This window comes from Buteo buteo, chromosome 1, assembly GCF_964188355.1.
Source record: "Buteo buteo chromosome 1, bButBut1.hap1.1, whole genome shotgun sequence".
Classification (NCBI taxonomy): domain Eukaryota; kingdom Metazoa; phylum Chordata; class Aves; order Accipitriformes; family Accipitridae; genus Buteo; species Buteo buteo.
In genome coordinates, this window is record NC_134171.1 from 37,001,014 (window position 1) to 37,016,302 (window position 15,289).

General features: G+C 38.9%; 1 protein-coding gene and 1 long non-coding RNA gene across 4 annotated transcripts in view; both read left to right on the forward strand.

The window, feature by feature from the left end:
* Nucleotides 1-15: 15 nt before the first annotated feature.
* RWDD4 (RWD domain containing 4) lies at nucleotides 16-7,266 on the forward strand. Its single transcript, XM_075028004.1, has 7 exons — nucleotides 16-324; nucleotides 676-756; nucleotides 3,202-3,311; nucleotides 3,422-3,566; nucleotides 4,342-4,456; nucleotides 5,440-5,489; nucleotides 5,656-7,266. The coding sequence occupies exons 1-7, from the start codon at nucleotides 301-303 to the stop codon at nucleotides 5,692-5,694; spliced, it is 564 nt and encodes a 187-aa protein (XP_074884105.1). The 5' UTR covers nucleotides 16-300; the 3' UTR covers nucleotides 5,695-7,266.
* Nucleotides 7,267-12,864: 5,598 nt separating this feature from the next.
* The window catches only part of LOC142031116 (uncharacterized), a 33,072-nt gene continuing 30,647 nt past the window's right edge, over nucleotides 12,865-15,289 (forward strand). For all 3 annotated transcript variants that reach the window (XR_012650413.1, XR_012650415.1, XR_012650416.1), the window contains exons 1-2: nucleotides 12,865-13,796; nucleotides 14,546-14,621. This is a non-coding gene — a long non-coding RNA (uncharacterized LOC142031116). The remainder of the gene's footprint in view (nucleotides 13,797-14,545; nucleotides 14,622-15,289) is intronic.

The following is a 15,289-nucleotide window of genomic DNA, read 5'->3' on the forward strand; positions in this document are numbered from 1 at the left end:
ATGGACAAGACAGGCAGGTGGTGATGACGGGAAGAGGGGACCAATAGCAGCGAGCGAGCGGCTGACCCGGGCTGCCCTCAGGGGAGGTGTGTCCGTCGGGCGAGGCCGCTCGGGCCTCCCCGTGGGACAGCGGCGTGGCCGGGCCGTGCCGCGCTGTGCCGTGCCGTGCCGCGCTGTGCCGTGCTGTGCCGTGCCGCGCTGTGCCGCGCCGCGCCAGCGAGGCCCGCCCAGCCCAGGCCCGGCGGCGGGGAGGAAGGGAGGAGGGCGCCTCCGCGCGCTGCCTGCCCCGCGTCGCGCGCCATGGCGGCCAACGAGGACCAGGAGGTGAGTCCCGGCCCCTGCCGGCGCTGGGCGGGGAGGCCGTGAGGCGCCGCTGCCTGAGGGAGGGCCGGCCCGGGAGAGTCCCCCCCGCCGCGGACGCGGGGCCGGGTGGGAGCCTCCGTGTGGGGAAAAGGGGCCTGGGAGGGGAGGCGGCCCGGGTGGCGGGGAGCGGGAGGGCAGAGCCGGCCGCTGGAGCGGGCGGGGAGGCGGGAGCCGGGCGGCGGCGGCGGGGCTGGGGGGAGGGCGGGGGGAAACCGGCGGGGCCGTGCAGAGCTTCGCAAACCGGCCGCGATTGGGTGCGAGCTCCGTGTTCGGGCTGGAATCGGTCCCCCCCTTCTCTGCTCCTTGCTGCAGATGGAGCTGGAAGCGCTGCGCTCTATCTACGAGGGAGATCTGTGCTTCAGGGAGCTTAGCCCGGTTTCTTTCCAGTACAGGGTAAGGCAAGGTGAAGGTCTGTGCGCCGCTGCAGCGCGGGCTTCATCCTGAAGTTACTCTACTGTCTTGTTGTTGACGTACCAGGGTTTTTCTAAAACAGATGGGTATTCGATGTGCGGTAAAGGCTAGATCCGTAGGCCGTTGTTTCAGGATCTTTGTTACGATGATGCTTGATAGCACAATGCTTCATGCACGGGAACCTGCTCCCAGGGCGGGTTTATTGTCCCTTAGCTAGGCATCCTACTTGCACGTCTATGTACTGCATAGCTAGAACTGACAAACTGGCTGAAGGAGCCCGCATACTGAGTAACGCTTAAACTAGGTGATCAGAAGTGTCACTTACAGAGACTTTGACATGTAAAGCTCTGAACCTTCCTTATTGCTCACTTACAAGGTTCTTCTAGTGTCTTGTCCAGAGGTAGTTGACGTGCCTTGTCTACCTGGTAAGCAGGAAATCCACAAGACGCTTTGGCCATGTGCACTGATACATCCTGCTCAGGAAAGACATACAGGGAATGCCGAGCTTGAGATATGCAATTAGATTCTGGCATGAAATTCTTGCCAGCTTTCTCAAATATAAAGACCTGGAAGTTGTTCTGGGTGTGGACTGAGGCAGATCTTTGGATGGCCAGAGAACTTAGGTAATGAAAACTTAGGCACTCATAGGACAGAAGGAAGGTTTCTGAAAATGCCACATCCTTGTAGTGGGGAGGAGGCATCTAAAATAACCTTTTTGTGACTTCTCAGGTAACTTCAGAATACTATCAGTAATTGTAATGAGATAAGTTGATTTAATTAATAGCACTTGAATCCCATCCATGTAAGTGCAGCCTTCCTTCATTGATAGGACTGCTATTAGTAAATTTGATTTCCTCAAAAGAGCAAATGTGACATGCCTACAAGTCTACAGTGTATCATTCTACATTTTACTAGCTTTGGTCGTTGCTAATTTTTATCAGATGAAGGAAAATTGTCAAAAGTTAGAACTCAATTAAATACTGTAAAACTTAGTGTCAGACAAAGGCAATCAAGTACCTTTCCCATGAAGAAGAACTTGTATTACAAGAAAGCATAGTGCAAGTAAGTACATGAGACAGTAGCAAGAATTAGTATGCCATTTTTCTGAGTCTCATTTCTCTCACACGTTTCTCATACAAAACACAGCTGTTTTGTAATCAGGTAAGGCTACCCAGTTTTTAGGTTGCACTGCCAAGAAGGAGCACAGTCATGCAGCTTTCTGTATGGATTTGCTCAGTGTGCAGACAGTGCTTTCCCCAGAGAAGAACTCTGTAAACCATACCACCTGTTCTCTTCTTGGCAGCGGTGGGAACTGGACTGCAACACTGTAGATGATGTCTTGATAAATGTTGCAGATTCCTATTTATTTATTTATTTATTTAATCTCTAGAACAGATGCTTCTGAATGTCAGTTAGTCCACTCTGCTGAAATACTGTAAATAAAAAAGCACCAACTTTTTTTCTTTCCTTTTTCCTTTTTTAATTTTAAAGTACAGTAGCCTTACCTTGATTAGGACTTTTTTTCTGGCTACATTTCATTCCACATAATTTGATGAAGCCAGATTTTGCCTATTCTAAAATGAGGGAAATAGGGGAGAATTTTCATGTGGTTTTAGAATACGGACTTAACCAACTTTGTTGCACTAGTCTTCCAAATCCTTGTGTGAAACAGTTATTTCTGTTTGTATAATATGCCTTTGGTAGCACCTGTACTAGTTTTAAATTAAAAAAAAAAAAGTTTTCTTTTTATTTAATTTAACATAATTATAAGGTTTGTATATGTAATTTGGGTTCACTAAATTGGTTTGATGTGCATGATTATTTATATTAAAGTGTGCCTTTTTTAAATGTTATGCATCTTTTATCCAGTCTCATTCAACTGACCCCTTAAATCTTTTACTACTCATTCTTTCTTATAGTGAAATAAAATATCTGTAGGAATGAGATGTAAACATTGAAATTCTTATCTATTGTTTTTGCTATCTTAGGTCACTAGTTTATCGTCATCTTCATTTCAATGCTCTCTTGTGGTTTGTTTTCATCTTGCTCTGAGCTTGGATGCATGGGGGAGGGAAGAAGCCTTCATCTTTTCTGTTCTCATATATGATTGTATAATATTTGGCTTGCAGATGGTACAAAGTAGCTTTTAAAACCAAGCGATTTAAAAAAAAAATAAAGAGAGCTTTGAATGTTTCTGCTGCTTTTTCTAGGATGAAAACTGCAGGGTAGACATTGATATTGATGTCATAAATTTAATACTCTTTCTAGAGAACAACTTTATTTTCTGACTGATAACTTTATGAAAATAGTTGTTATCTTAAGGAATTTGGATAGTCTTAAAGAAGTGAAAGACTTGCATATTGTCATTGTAATCCTTAATAAGTGACTGGAAACTGTTGATTTATGAAGTTTTTCTTTTCCCTTCAGATAGGTGAAAGTGGAGATCCCAAAGCCTTTCTAATAGAAGTTTCTTGGCCAGAAACATATCCACAAACAGCACCAGTCATCTCAATGGATGCTTTCTTCAACAACACAATGTAAGTATTTATGACAGCTTCATTCCCTAGCCTTATATATGGAGGCTTTTTGGTTGACAAGCTTTTCTTCATCTGTCTAGGTAAGAGTTGAGTTTTATGTTTTCTTTTAGATCTTCAGCTATTAAACAAAGTATATTGGATAAGTTAATGGTAGAAGTTGAAGCGAATCTTGGAACTGCTATGACATATACACTTTTTGAATACGCCAAAGATAATAAAGAGTTATTCATGGAAAATCAGCCTGTTAACACTGTGGTAAGTAGATAAATTCAGATTTTAATCTCTTGCTTTTAAAACTGCAAAAAAATGGTTATTACAACTCTAATACTTCATAGTTCTGTCTGTAAGTTGTTAATCAGTATATCGGGTATACACGTTAGTGGCTAAACAGTGCCACACAGAGTATGGTGCCACAATGTTCTGTGGTCATAATTGTTGTATTTAATTATTATTTTGCTGTTATACCAGTATGTTTGTGGGCTGCAGTTCTGCCCCACAGAGTAACATAAAAATGGAGAGTTGGAGCAGAAGCAAATCTTAAGAGAGCTGAAACGGAGATAAAAGGTGTCTGCTGGGGGTGGCACATTACTGCAACCTGTCTGGGGTGCAATGGATTGCATAAGTGCACCTCCAGGGTCTTGAATGAGTCAGGCTGGGTCTGTTTGTGGCTTCTGTGTTGTGTGAGGACATTATTGGCCATGTGGTGCTACAGATTTGCTTTGAGGAAGAAGGAACAGCTTCCATGTTTGGGAAGTCTGAATCCTTTCAGACTAAATCACACTCTATGATTAAATTTAAAAAGTGTAAGAGGTACCCTTTGTGACTCTGAAAGGGAATAATTCCAGTCCCCAACACATGTTTTTTAAAACTACAATCATGATTATATGTTGATTAAACGCTGCAGACTGCTGACTGCATTGCTTCTTTCTGACAGTCAAGATATTTCAGTATGTCAGGTTCAGTAATCACACACAGAGGTATCTGTGGAACTAATATGTAAAATATTAACAACCATTTTTATCCTTCTCAGACTTCAGTAAGCAATAGTATTGCAATTGGAACTCCTGATGTGCCAGCAAGTAAGAAAAAAGATAAAAAGGAGCAGTTATCCAAAACTCAGAAACGAAAACTAGCTGATAAAACAGGTTTGTTCACTATAATAGTGCTTTGTTTGAGCAGTATGAGAATCTAAATTTTATAGCAGTGACATCTTGCTAGAGTCAGAATCAGCAGTTATTTGTTTACAGGATTAACTACTTTAAGTCTGTGGTCTCTGTTTTGCTTGTTTTAGATGAATTATTCTTGCCCAAGATGTTAGTTGTGGTCAAAGCAACTTTCTATGGAGTAGGGATTTCAAGATGTCATTGGTTTTGGTTTATTTTTTTATTTCAGTTTGGGGCAAAAGTGAAGTTTTCAAAAAATACTTGTGGGAGGACAACATCTGGGACTTCTAAAAATTCACTTTCAACAAAAGAGGTGGTTTGTTGATGGGCCCTTGTAAATAATTCCCATTATTAAAAATGTAGTTTCTACATTAAAGTATTTGTTTTGGAACCCAAAATAAAACATTTAGTTTACTTTGTATCCTCAAAATAGAGGAGCTTCTGCAGATACTTTATGCTTTCAATGAAATGGTAGGTTTTTGATTGAGAAGCGTTCAATATTTCAACTAATCCTACTGATGACTTTTATGTGTTTAACCTTAATTTTTAATAATGATCTGGATAATACTATCCTATGGCAGCAGTAAGTTGTATCCTATGATAACAATTCCTGCATATAATTTACCTAACCTAATGTCTAATTGGCAGATTAAATGTTGACCGTATAAAGAAAAAGCTGCATAAAATTTTGTTCTTTGACAGAATGCATCATTGCTGGTCAGCCCAGCTCATGTTGGAGTTGCCTTCTAGATTAAATGTCAGATGGACCGAGGTGTATATATTTAAACAGAATTACTTTGAAGAACAAGATGTGTTTAAGACATTAATATCTATTTTTGTCCTCATGGCTTTGTAGTGGAGAAATTAAGGGTTTTGGATCTTTAGAATTTTGTGTACTGATTTTAAAGAAAGATAAGGATTCCCCTTAGCTTGTGTGTTGAAAATAAAACCTTCTTATTCTGCAGATAACAAAGGGGAGCTTCCGCGAGGATGGAACTGGGTGGACGTAATTAAGGTAACATGACCGTATTATATGCAGTATAATGAAAATACTGCATATGTACATTAAAAATAATTGTACTTATAGCTGAAGAAAACTAATCTGATTTTTTTTCTTGCTTTTCTTCCTAACTTTGTTTGGATTTGACTGTGGTGTCTGATTCATTTCTATATGCGTCCAGCATGTAAGTATTTTCAAGTTATCTTTTTTTTTAAATTAAAAAGATTTGCAAGAAATAGTAAGAACTGTTGCTCATTTTGGATTCTATTCTACATATTTCTCAAATGCTTTAAAATACTTAGTCCTTCTGAATATTAGAGACAGAAGGACTTTAATTCCTCTTTGAACTTTGTTGGTTTAGTATTTCTTTTTTATTTATTGAGCAATTAAATTTTAATTTTATGATGAGAGAACTTTGGTAGCCAAATGGACTGCAGATATTTTGTCTTCATATGGCAACAAGACGTAAAGTAAAGTTAGTGGTGCTGCCAGGTTCTGGAGGACAGTGGGTAAGTAAGCAGAAAAAATGAGCTGTCCCAAGTGGGAGCACCTTGCTGTCTTCTACACGCCTGAACATTCTCTGCCATAACTCCTCCAGTGAATAATTCTTTTCTACTTGCTCCCTCAGCATTGATTGCTTCCACCCTCTTGTCTTTGCTGATTCAGTGGAAATCAGTATAGCTGCTTGACAATTTTGAAAGCAAACTATTTTATTTTACGCAACTATAAGTAATTCTCGGTGTAAGACATAACACCGGTTCCAGTTGTTAAATAAGAGCAAGTAAATGATAGTGGTGGGTTTGGGCAGAGTCATTCTGAGTTAAAAGTGGCTATTTGTAGTGGATGTCTTGGATTCCAGATAGATTTCACGATAGAAGCACTACATTTAATAATTATACACTTAGCTTTAAAAAGTGAGAAATAGTAAGTTAATGTTTGTTTTTGTATTGTGTAAATTTCTATATGGGAATTCTCTCAGAGATGTGTGGAGATACTTCTTCCATTACTTCATGTTTTTTATTTTGGAGAGCTGGTGACGGAGTCTTCAAATTAAATAGAAACAGTACCCCAAGGTTTTTCTGGGGTTTTATGTTGTTGTTTTTTAAAATCAACTTTCATGTTCAGGAAATAAGCTTATTTAGTGTTTAAGCTTAAGAAATAATTTTCGATGCTTTTCAGTCTCTTGGTACAGTAGCACAATCAGTCTGTATTATTAATTAAGTTTACATGTGTTCTATGTAAGATGGAGGTAATGTTGTTCTTGTTTCCTAATAAATGGAATGGCAGTCTAAACTTTGAATACTTTCTTTTTGTGTCTCTTTTATAGTTAAGCAAAACTGGTTCTAAAGATGATGAATAAAGGACTTTGGTACAAGGAAACTCCACCTTTTAATACAGTGCAATTTTGGGTCACCATCTTTCTCTTAATAACTTTCATATTTGTTGAAGTAAACATTTTATAAAACTCAATTTCCTAACTCGCAAACCTAGTCATAGAAGTTTATCTAGAGACTATGTGGTCTTCTTTGGAAAAAAACCCAACAAACTTGCCTTAAATGAAGGTTAGAATGTGACAAAGGATATAGAGAGCCAATGTGGTGAAGTGAATAGTGCTATATGCAGTGTTTATTAATTTATATTTTATTCTGTAGTTAAAATCCTGTTATAGTGAACCCAGTGATACTGTAAACATTTCCTGATGTTCTTATTCCAATTGAAGAAAAAAGCACTATAACAGTGATTGGTCACTTGACAGCATAATTCATCAAAATAAATTATTCCATGGAAACAAGACCTTTGTCATTTGTTTATCTAATATGAATGTAGAAGGAGAACATAAAAATTGTTACATTGCAATATAGACTAGAGCTTGTCCCGTTTTCACTAGTTACTGGCTCAAATAGTAAATACTAGAGAAAGCAAGGCCAAATATTCTAGTCTGCTCAAAAAAGAGTGGTTATAGCAGGAGTATGTCTTTATTCTCTGCGATATCCATCCATTAGTCTTTCTCCGGTGTGCATCCTTACAGAAGGGTGGATGTCTGAGGGCAGGGAAAAGTGCTTTCTTGCACGTGTCTCAATGAGTGTTGGCATTTTGTGGCTCTTTCATTGGAGAAATGGGCCTCCTTGGAGGGGTTTGCTGACTGAGTGGTGGGACAGTGGAAGTCAGCACTCTGCCAAATGTGCTGGGAGAACTTTTTATTTCCTACTCTGCTCTCTTGTATCAGAAAGAGAAATCTTTACAATATGAACGCTTACTGAATACAAGATGCCTTAATGTCCTTTATTATTTTTGTTTGTTTTGAGATGAACTTTAATAAATGCCTATTTATCTGCTGTGGTATGTGTTTATTTTTTTTTAATTGTGTATTGCCTACTGCACTTTAAGGGCCAAGTTTGAACTTGCAAAGGATTTTCTATTACAAAGAAAGCATTCTTAAAAATTGGTGGAAGAATTATATCTTCCCTCTTTCAGTATATGTTTGCGTGTTCTTCAGGGTAGCTGTGTTTGTTATTGTTATGAGGGTCAGTCATCCTGCTGAGAGTCATAGAATATGCATTATCTTCAGTACACACAGCAAGTCCAGTGTCTCTTTGAAAGAGTGCACTCCATTGCGCACACTGGCTACAGCATTTGGTGAGGGGGTTGTTAAGGGTGCAGGCTGGGTGTTCTGATCAGTGGTGCTAAGAGCCTTTGTAGCCAACAGAGGATAGTTTACATGACTGTCATATTAGGACTTCAGTTGATGGAGTGGAAGTGTTTATGCTACTGTGTTGAGAGAGCTTATATGCAACATACATTAATATAGTTTTCTTAAATTCTCTTAAATTATTTCTGTTTTACCAAAGGAGAATACACTAAAAATATTGCAAAATTACTGCTTGTCTTCATATATATATAAAAAGAAAAAAAGTTACATGAAATGTTGTGACTGCAGGTGAAGGAAAAAAAATTGAATTTGTTGTGTGATTTTCACCCTTCTGAAGAGACTGTGAAGAGATCTGAAAGAAATGTGGTCTGTACTGCTGTCATCCAACAAGAAGCTGTAGTTTTTACTGAAACACTTGAGTTAATTCATAAATGTATGTGCTTCCTCAATAAGGAAAATACTATTAATTTTTATAGAATTCTTAATTTCAGAAAGTCATGGTTTCTTTCTGAACCCAGCTTCCATTTAGTAAAAGCTGGTAAAGTATCCAAGGGAGGACTTTTTCCAAATGATATAGTCTTGCCTTTTAAACAAACTGGAGGCTCATGGGTGCAATCTGAGCAAGAGTGTCTGGCAGGGAGAAGTTGCTCTGGTGCTAGGTACACGGTGAGACTGTAACAGGGAAGGGCATTTAGCTTTACCCTCTGCCAGCATCAGAATAGGCAGGACTTTTTCTATTCACGTCTCCAAGGGGAATTGACTTGTCTTTGCTAGTATCCTTGGTGCATAAATCAAGTTGCCATGACAATTTCTCTGAATAGATTAGTTAGGGAGGGTGGGGGAAGGACAAATAAGAACAACATCTCTTGTTTTTATAGTGTTGCTCTGTGTAATGGCAAACTTTTTAACCTGCGAAATGCCTGATTTTTCAGCTCCTAGTCTGCCTATAAATCACACACTCTTGTGAAGATATCCGAGCAGTCTCCTCTGGTTCTGTTAGTAAACATGTTTGTTTGGAAGTCTACTTTTAAGGGAAATATTTTGCATGGGGAATTTTCATATTGGTTCTTTGCTTCTGTGTAAATTTTGAAGGGTAATGTGTGTCATTAAACCATTTCCTTGTATGACATGGTGGTTGGAACACAGTCATTTAAAAAATCTAGGTCCTTGATATTACGGAGAGGCCTGAGCACTGACAGCTGAGGGGAAGGGAAATGTAATGATTCTTATCAAGAAAGGCACAACTGTAAATAGAGATCATGACTACTGAGGGAATTGTAAACACTGTTGAAAAATACACCGCCACCACCTTTTTTGAAGTAAAAACTCACTACCAGTGGAAAAATGGTAGTTTATGCTTTATTTCAGTAGGGCAAGAGTCTCTTGATTGTAGGGCTACAGCACCTATTTAAATTCATGGGTTTTGCAGTAGAGCTTTTGTTGGCCTGAGAAGGCAAGTGTCAATAGCAATAACAGTAAAGTAGCAAGTGTCCAAAATACAGGATGATTAAAAAGGAATTTGTTGGTTTACAAAATTTTCCATAATGCATATATACTAATTGCCTTACTGAAGCACTAGTTGAAAATTTTCAAAAAAAATGCTTTTTATCTGTAGTGTTGTTGCAGTAACCACTTGGAAATCTCATCTGATCAAGCATAGCTTACTTTTTTCTCTTTTTCAAATTTGTCTCTGAGAATCTTCCCTTGGCACAAATTTGGTGCAGAAAATTGAGATGGCAATACCAATGCTTAAATGAAGTTTAGGGTTTTTAACTGAAATTTAACTTAAAATATTTTTTCTCTTCAGTCTTTTAGTACATATTTGAATTGGTTAATATTCCTAATGCCTTTGAAAGTTAATTAACTTTAAGCTATGCCTTTTTTTTTCTTTCAAAACTTTTCTCAGAGGCTGTCATTTTGTGGTTGGTTTGCTTGCTGTTAAGGAGGCAGGGAGTCTCGTCGTCCCTGTCCCCCCTTGTCGTATGTCGTGTCCGTTCCCCCCCCCCCCCCCCCCGCCCCATTCCCCCCCCCTCCCCCCCGTCAGACCTTGTGGTGCCCTGGAGCACATCACTAGGCAGTGCACTTTCCAACCTCAACTTAGAGGAGCTATTAGCATAGGATGTATGTAGGTTTTGCTATAAAATGATTTGGTATCTCTGAAACACTGTAACCTCTTGTCAAAAATCTGTCCTGCTCTTTCTGTTGTTGATACAGGTATTTGAAGAATACAAAAAAAAAGTATGACAGGGGCACAAGAACTGTCACAATCGCATTGGTATTTTATACTTTATTTTGGATGAAACTTCAAAGAAGTCTTTAGTTGTATTTGCATGATGTTAAATACAAGTTCATTTGGTGCTGTTAGTACCAAGACCAAAGATGCTCCATTGCACTGTAATGTATTGAATCCCAGGGAATAATGCAGACTGCCTTTAAGTACATTGGGTGGAGGGGTGACAGCTGTGATTAATCAGAGGTGCGTACCTAGCATATCCTGCTCACCCCCTGGGTCAGCCTGGTACAGCTGACACTGAAATCAAGACTGCTAATGTCTGCAGTACCACTGCAACTGGTTGTACGTGGGGTGGGTAGATAAAGCATTGTCCTGGTTTCAGCTGAGAGAGAGTTAATTTTCTTCCTAGTAGCTGGTATAGTGCTATGTTTTGGGTTCAGTATGAGAAGAATGTTGATAACACACTGATGTTTTCAGTTGTTGCTAAGTAGTGTTTAGACTAAGTCAAGGATTTTTCAGCTTCTCGTGCCCAGCCAGCAAGAAGGCTGGAGGGGCACAAGAAGCTGGGAGGGGACACAGCCAGGGCAGCTGACCCAAACTGGCCAAAGGGGTATTCCATACCATGTGATGTCATGCCCAGTATATAAACTGGGGGGAGTTGGCCTGGGGGATTGCTGTTCAGGAACTAACTGGGCATTGGTTGGTGAGTAATTGCATTGTGCATCACTTGTTTTATACATTCCAATTCTTTTATTATTGTCATTTTGTTATTGTTATTATTGTCATTATTATTTTCTTCCTTTCTGTCTTATTAAACTGTTCTCTCAACCTATGAGTTTTACTTTTTTTCCCCAATTCTCTCCCCCATCCCATTGGTGGGGCGGAAGGGAGGGAGAAGCTGTGTGGTGCTTAGTTGCTGACTGGGGTTAAACTACACAAACGTGCCCAACTGATGAGCAATTAGATTTTGGTGAGTAAAAGAACAGTAGGAAAAAAGCCAGCATTTCTTCATATAGGACCTTTGGTAGAAGTGCAAACATATGGAGGACATACTCCTTTCATCTGAGGCAATACAAGTGGTTTTGGGTTATACTGTGAACTCCGTACTGTGAAAATTGTGGAACTGGTCTGAACCAGAAACAGTTCCTCTTTGGAAATTGTTTCCTTCAGCTATGTTTTGTGGCTTACAGTATGGCACCCTAAGCACTTGTAGTTAACAGCAGAATGAAGGGGGGAAGAAATGTTCATTCAACAGAGAAAATACCAGAAGTGTGAGAATTCTGGGTGGATTGGAGGAGGAAGTGGAGGGGGGGAAAGCATCCTCATATGCAAAACTAGAAGAGCATAGGGGCTAAATCTTCATTGCTGCAGGACAGTACAACAAAACAAAAGCTAAGCATATGGTTGTAGAGCTATAAATTTTGGCATGAGGTTGTGTTATGGTAAAAGACAAGAGGATTATAGATTTTCTTTGTCACTGTCACCTTTTCTTTCACCAACATGGGTTTGGCTTCATCTCAGAATGGGGACTGCTACATGGTTGTGAGAGTAACTTCTGTTTGTCTGACTTATGCTTCCTGTTATTCTCTTTCTATGCCCATGGAAGCAACCTCTGAAAGTCTGGTGTACTCTCAGAAATAAGTTAAGACAAGACATACTGACTAGGCACTGGAAAATCATGTTAAAATACTTGATGTGGCTGAAAGGAAGAATTAACTGTTTTTCTTCTCTCTCCTTCATTCAGAGTAAAGTGAGGAGTGACTCCAAAGGGCTGAATTACACAAGACATATGAGAATCTATATCCAGACACTGGTGTCCTATGTCAGACTGAAAGTTTGTCCGTCTAGTTTAAAGTTTTACATAGCTATCCCTTGCTACTGTGTCTGACCATTCATGCTTGTGGTTCCTACAGTAGAATGTGTTTTAAGTATTTGTGTTTACAATATAGCAGAAATTTAAAACTCTTACTGTGATTGCCTACTGAAAGTTGCTTATGTTATGAAGTGGGATAAAGTCACAGCAATGAGAGAGAAAGCCAAAATATAACTGCACAGCCTTAGTGGAGAGGAATGGGGTTTTATGCATGTCTCTGAGGGCATAATTTCTTCTGCAGTATCTTTATTACTGGTAATGATCAGTGAAAGGGAAAAATCAGTCTAGGATGAGTTTGGAAGATATCATTCAAGAAAAGATAATCTTTTCCTTCTCAAACAATTAGCTGTTATAATGTCACTGAGAGGCAATAAACATAAACAGTCTTGTGTGGAGTCACTTTTCAGAGCAGGATCTTACTTTAAATCAAGTGCTTCTGTCAGTAACGCATTTTCTGATTTCCTGCAGGAAAAACAAATGTGAAAAAAGCATTACTATTGAAAGAGCTGCTGTCTCCACTGTAGGAAACTATTTGATCTCTACTTACAGGGAAAACTATGGTTCAATTGACCTTGAAGAGAGAGATTTTATAATAGTACAGGAAAAATGTAGCAGCCCATTGATAAAAAGTACATAACCTTTATAGAAGGTTAACAAATTTGCACAGCATTATCAGGTTTTTTTCTCTGAAGATCAGCACTAGAATATTACCAGGTTTTAGTTAGCTGGCATACAGCATGACTATGATTTTTTTTTTTTTCCCCTCATGGCATATGGCTTTAGATGATAAAAGTACAGGATGTAGTATAGAAATTTATTTCCTAGATTAAAATAGTGCTAAAGTTACAAATCCACTCGAAGGAAGGAAATCAGTCTTACTCAGAAGTAAAGATGTGCCAAAATTACAGCTGCCTATGTGATGTTTATATGAAAAAGAATGCACAGGAAGATTTTCTTTCTGTGACTACATGTTTTTGGGGGTTTGTTTGTGGGTTTGTTTTTCTTTCCGTGCCCCCCAGTAGTGTCCAAGCAGATGCTTAGTGCTTTGCTTCCTAGTGTCCCTGTTAGAAGGAAAGTGGTACAAAAACCTGAGTTTTAGTATGCTAATAAATCTGAAAAGGGAAGAAAGTTTTCACTTTGCAGAAGTAAATAAAGTAACAGAACTGTCCCTGGAACATAGTGGACGTTTGAAACAGGATGACCAGGTATAGAGGCAAATGAATTTGCTTTAATAAAACTGACTGGATCTGAGTGGCTCTAGTGCCTGTTTCAGAGCCTCCATGTAGTGGATCTGTGACATATAAATGCTTATGGATAATTTTACATTGACTATATAGCTACAGTCCATGTGATTAAGCATTGCTTTCAATAAATTTGTGTTACAGAAGTCAGTGCAGATTCTAATGTATTGTTAATGAGCCCTAGTTTCATTCCTTTTCATTTGATGGAAGGAGAGGAGATATACTGCTTACTTCTCTGGGATGAAAGAAATCCATGTTTGCTGTCAACAAAGGCTACCTGGACTTGGTTAACAGGCATTACAATCAGTCTGAAAGAGTTAAAAAGGTGAAGTTCTAAAAGATAATTGTAGTAGCTTATATGAATGTGGATTCACTATTTTTCTATATCCTTTCTTTGTTAACTTGCTTATTTTGATGTTTAAAATGCTCTGAGTGCAAGCAGATATGTTAGCTTATTAGCTAGTGTGTGTATGTGTCAAGTAACTGTTCAGTCGGATGAGTTCCAGAGCAGTTACCTTGTCTTTCCTAATTTCATGGCATGATGAGAATTCTCTAACTCTTTTCATGATGCATACCTACAGATAATATCCCTCCCCTGGTTTTCTTCCCAGCATGGGCAAAAAATGGTACTCGGCATCACTGTGTGTTTCCTTCATAGCTTTTATATAAAAAGGTATTTTGTGTGGGGAAATTAATATATAAACTACTGGCTGGTGCTGATGCCTCACACCTGGAACTAATTAAGATAATTTGTGTCACATTGCATATACTATAATGTGCAAGCTGCAATATGTCTCCCTCCTAATTTGTTTTCTCCTGTTGTAAATGTATATACTTGAGGCCTCTACTACAACCTCTGACTGGTAAAGATTGGGCTGAATCTCTTTGTGATCATCACACTAATCTTTGTTCCACAGACACAAGCCCTACTCTGTTAGATGCTGTATCATTGAACTCGAAGCAAGGGTGGTCAGTGTCTTGCAGGATCAGGAAATGGGGAAGAAACGTATTCTATGAGGAGACACATGCTACATATGAAAAGCAAACACTGAACTTCTTTGTGTATCTGTTCAGGGAGAGAAGATGACAGAAGTATTGAAGAGGTGAAAGGAGGGAGGAACAGCTTGAGGTCTGGAGCCTTAAGAACATGGTTGGTTACTCTTCTAAAAAATACAGTTGATAAACATAAATTGTTTCTCCACATATTAAAACATCTCTAAGGTATTTTAAAAGACTATAAAATATTTTTGAAGTTATTAATGATAAACAATTGAGAGGAGGAAAGAATGTCACCAGAAGAAAGTTATATACAGGAGCAAACCTGGAAATTTTTATTTGAAGCTGTGAGATTCTTGTGTAGCAATCAAATGCAATTTCCATTACGTGAAGAGATGGAGACAACTCTAAAATCTAGCTTCATCCTTACTGCAAGATTCTGAGTAGTTTAATATTTTGAGCATTGCAAGCTCAAAATCTTATCTGCTGGAAGGAAGGGTAGTGCACAAAATTTGAAATTAGATATACATTTTGCACATGCAAATTTGGCTCATCGGTATTTAAATCTCCAACTAAAGTGTGTGTCTTGTGAGCAGAATGGTTAAAATATGATTTGCCACACTTGTGCATGTATGCAGAATCTTGGTAAGGTGTATCATTACATCACATTGCTTAAGTTATGAATGTACAAAGTATATCCTCTGTAAGAACATCTGTCTTATTTGAGAAATATTTATCCTCTGACTTAATCAAAGCTTTTGTTGCCATCAAATACAGCAAAATAATAAATCATTGCAGTTTTGATTACAACCACCTAATCTC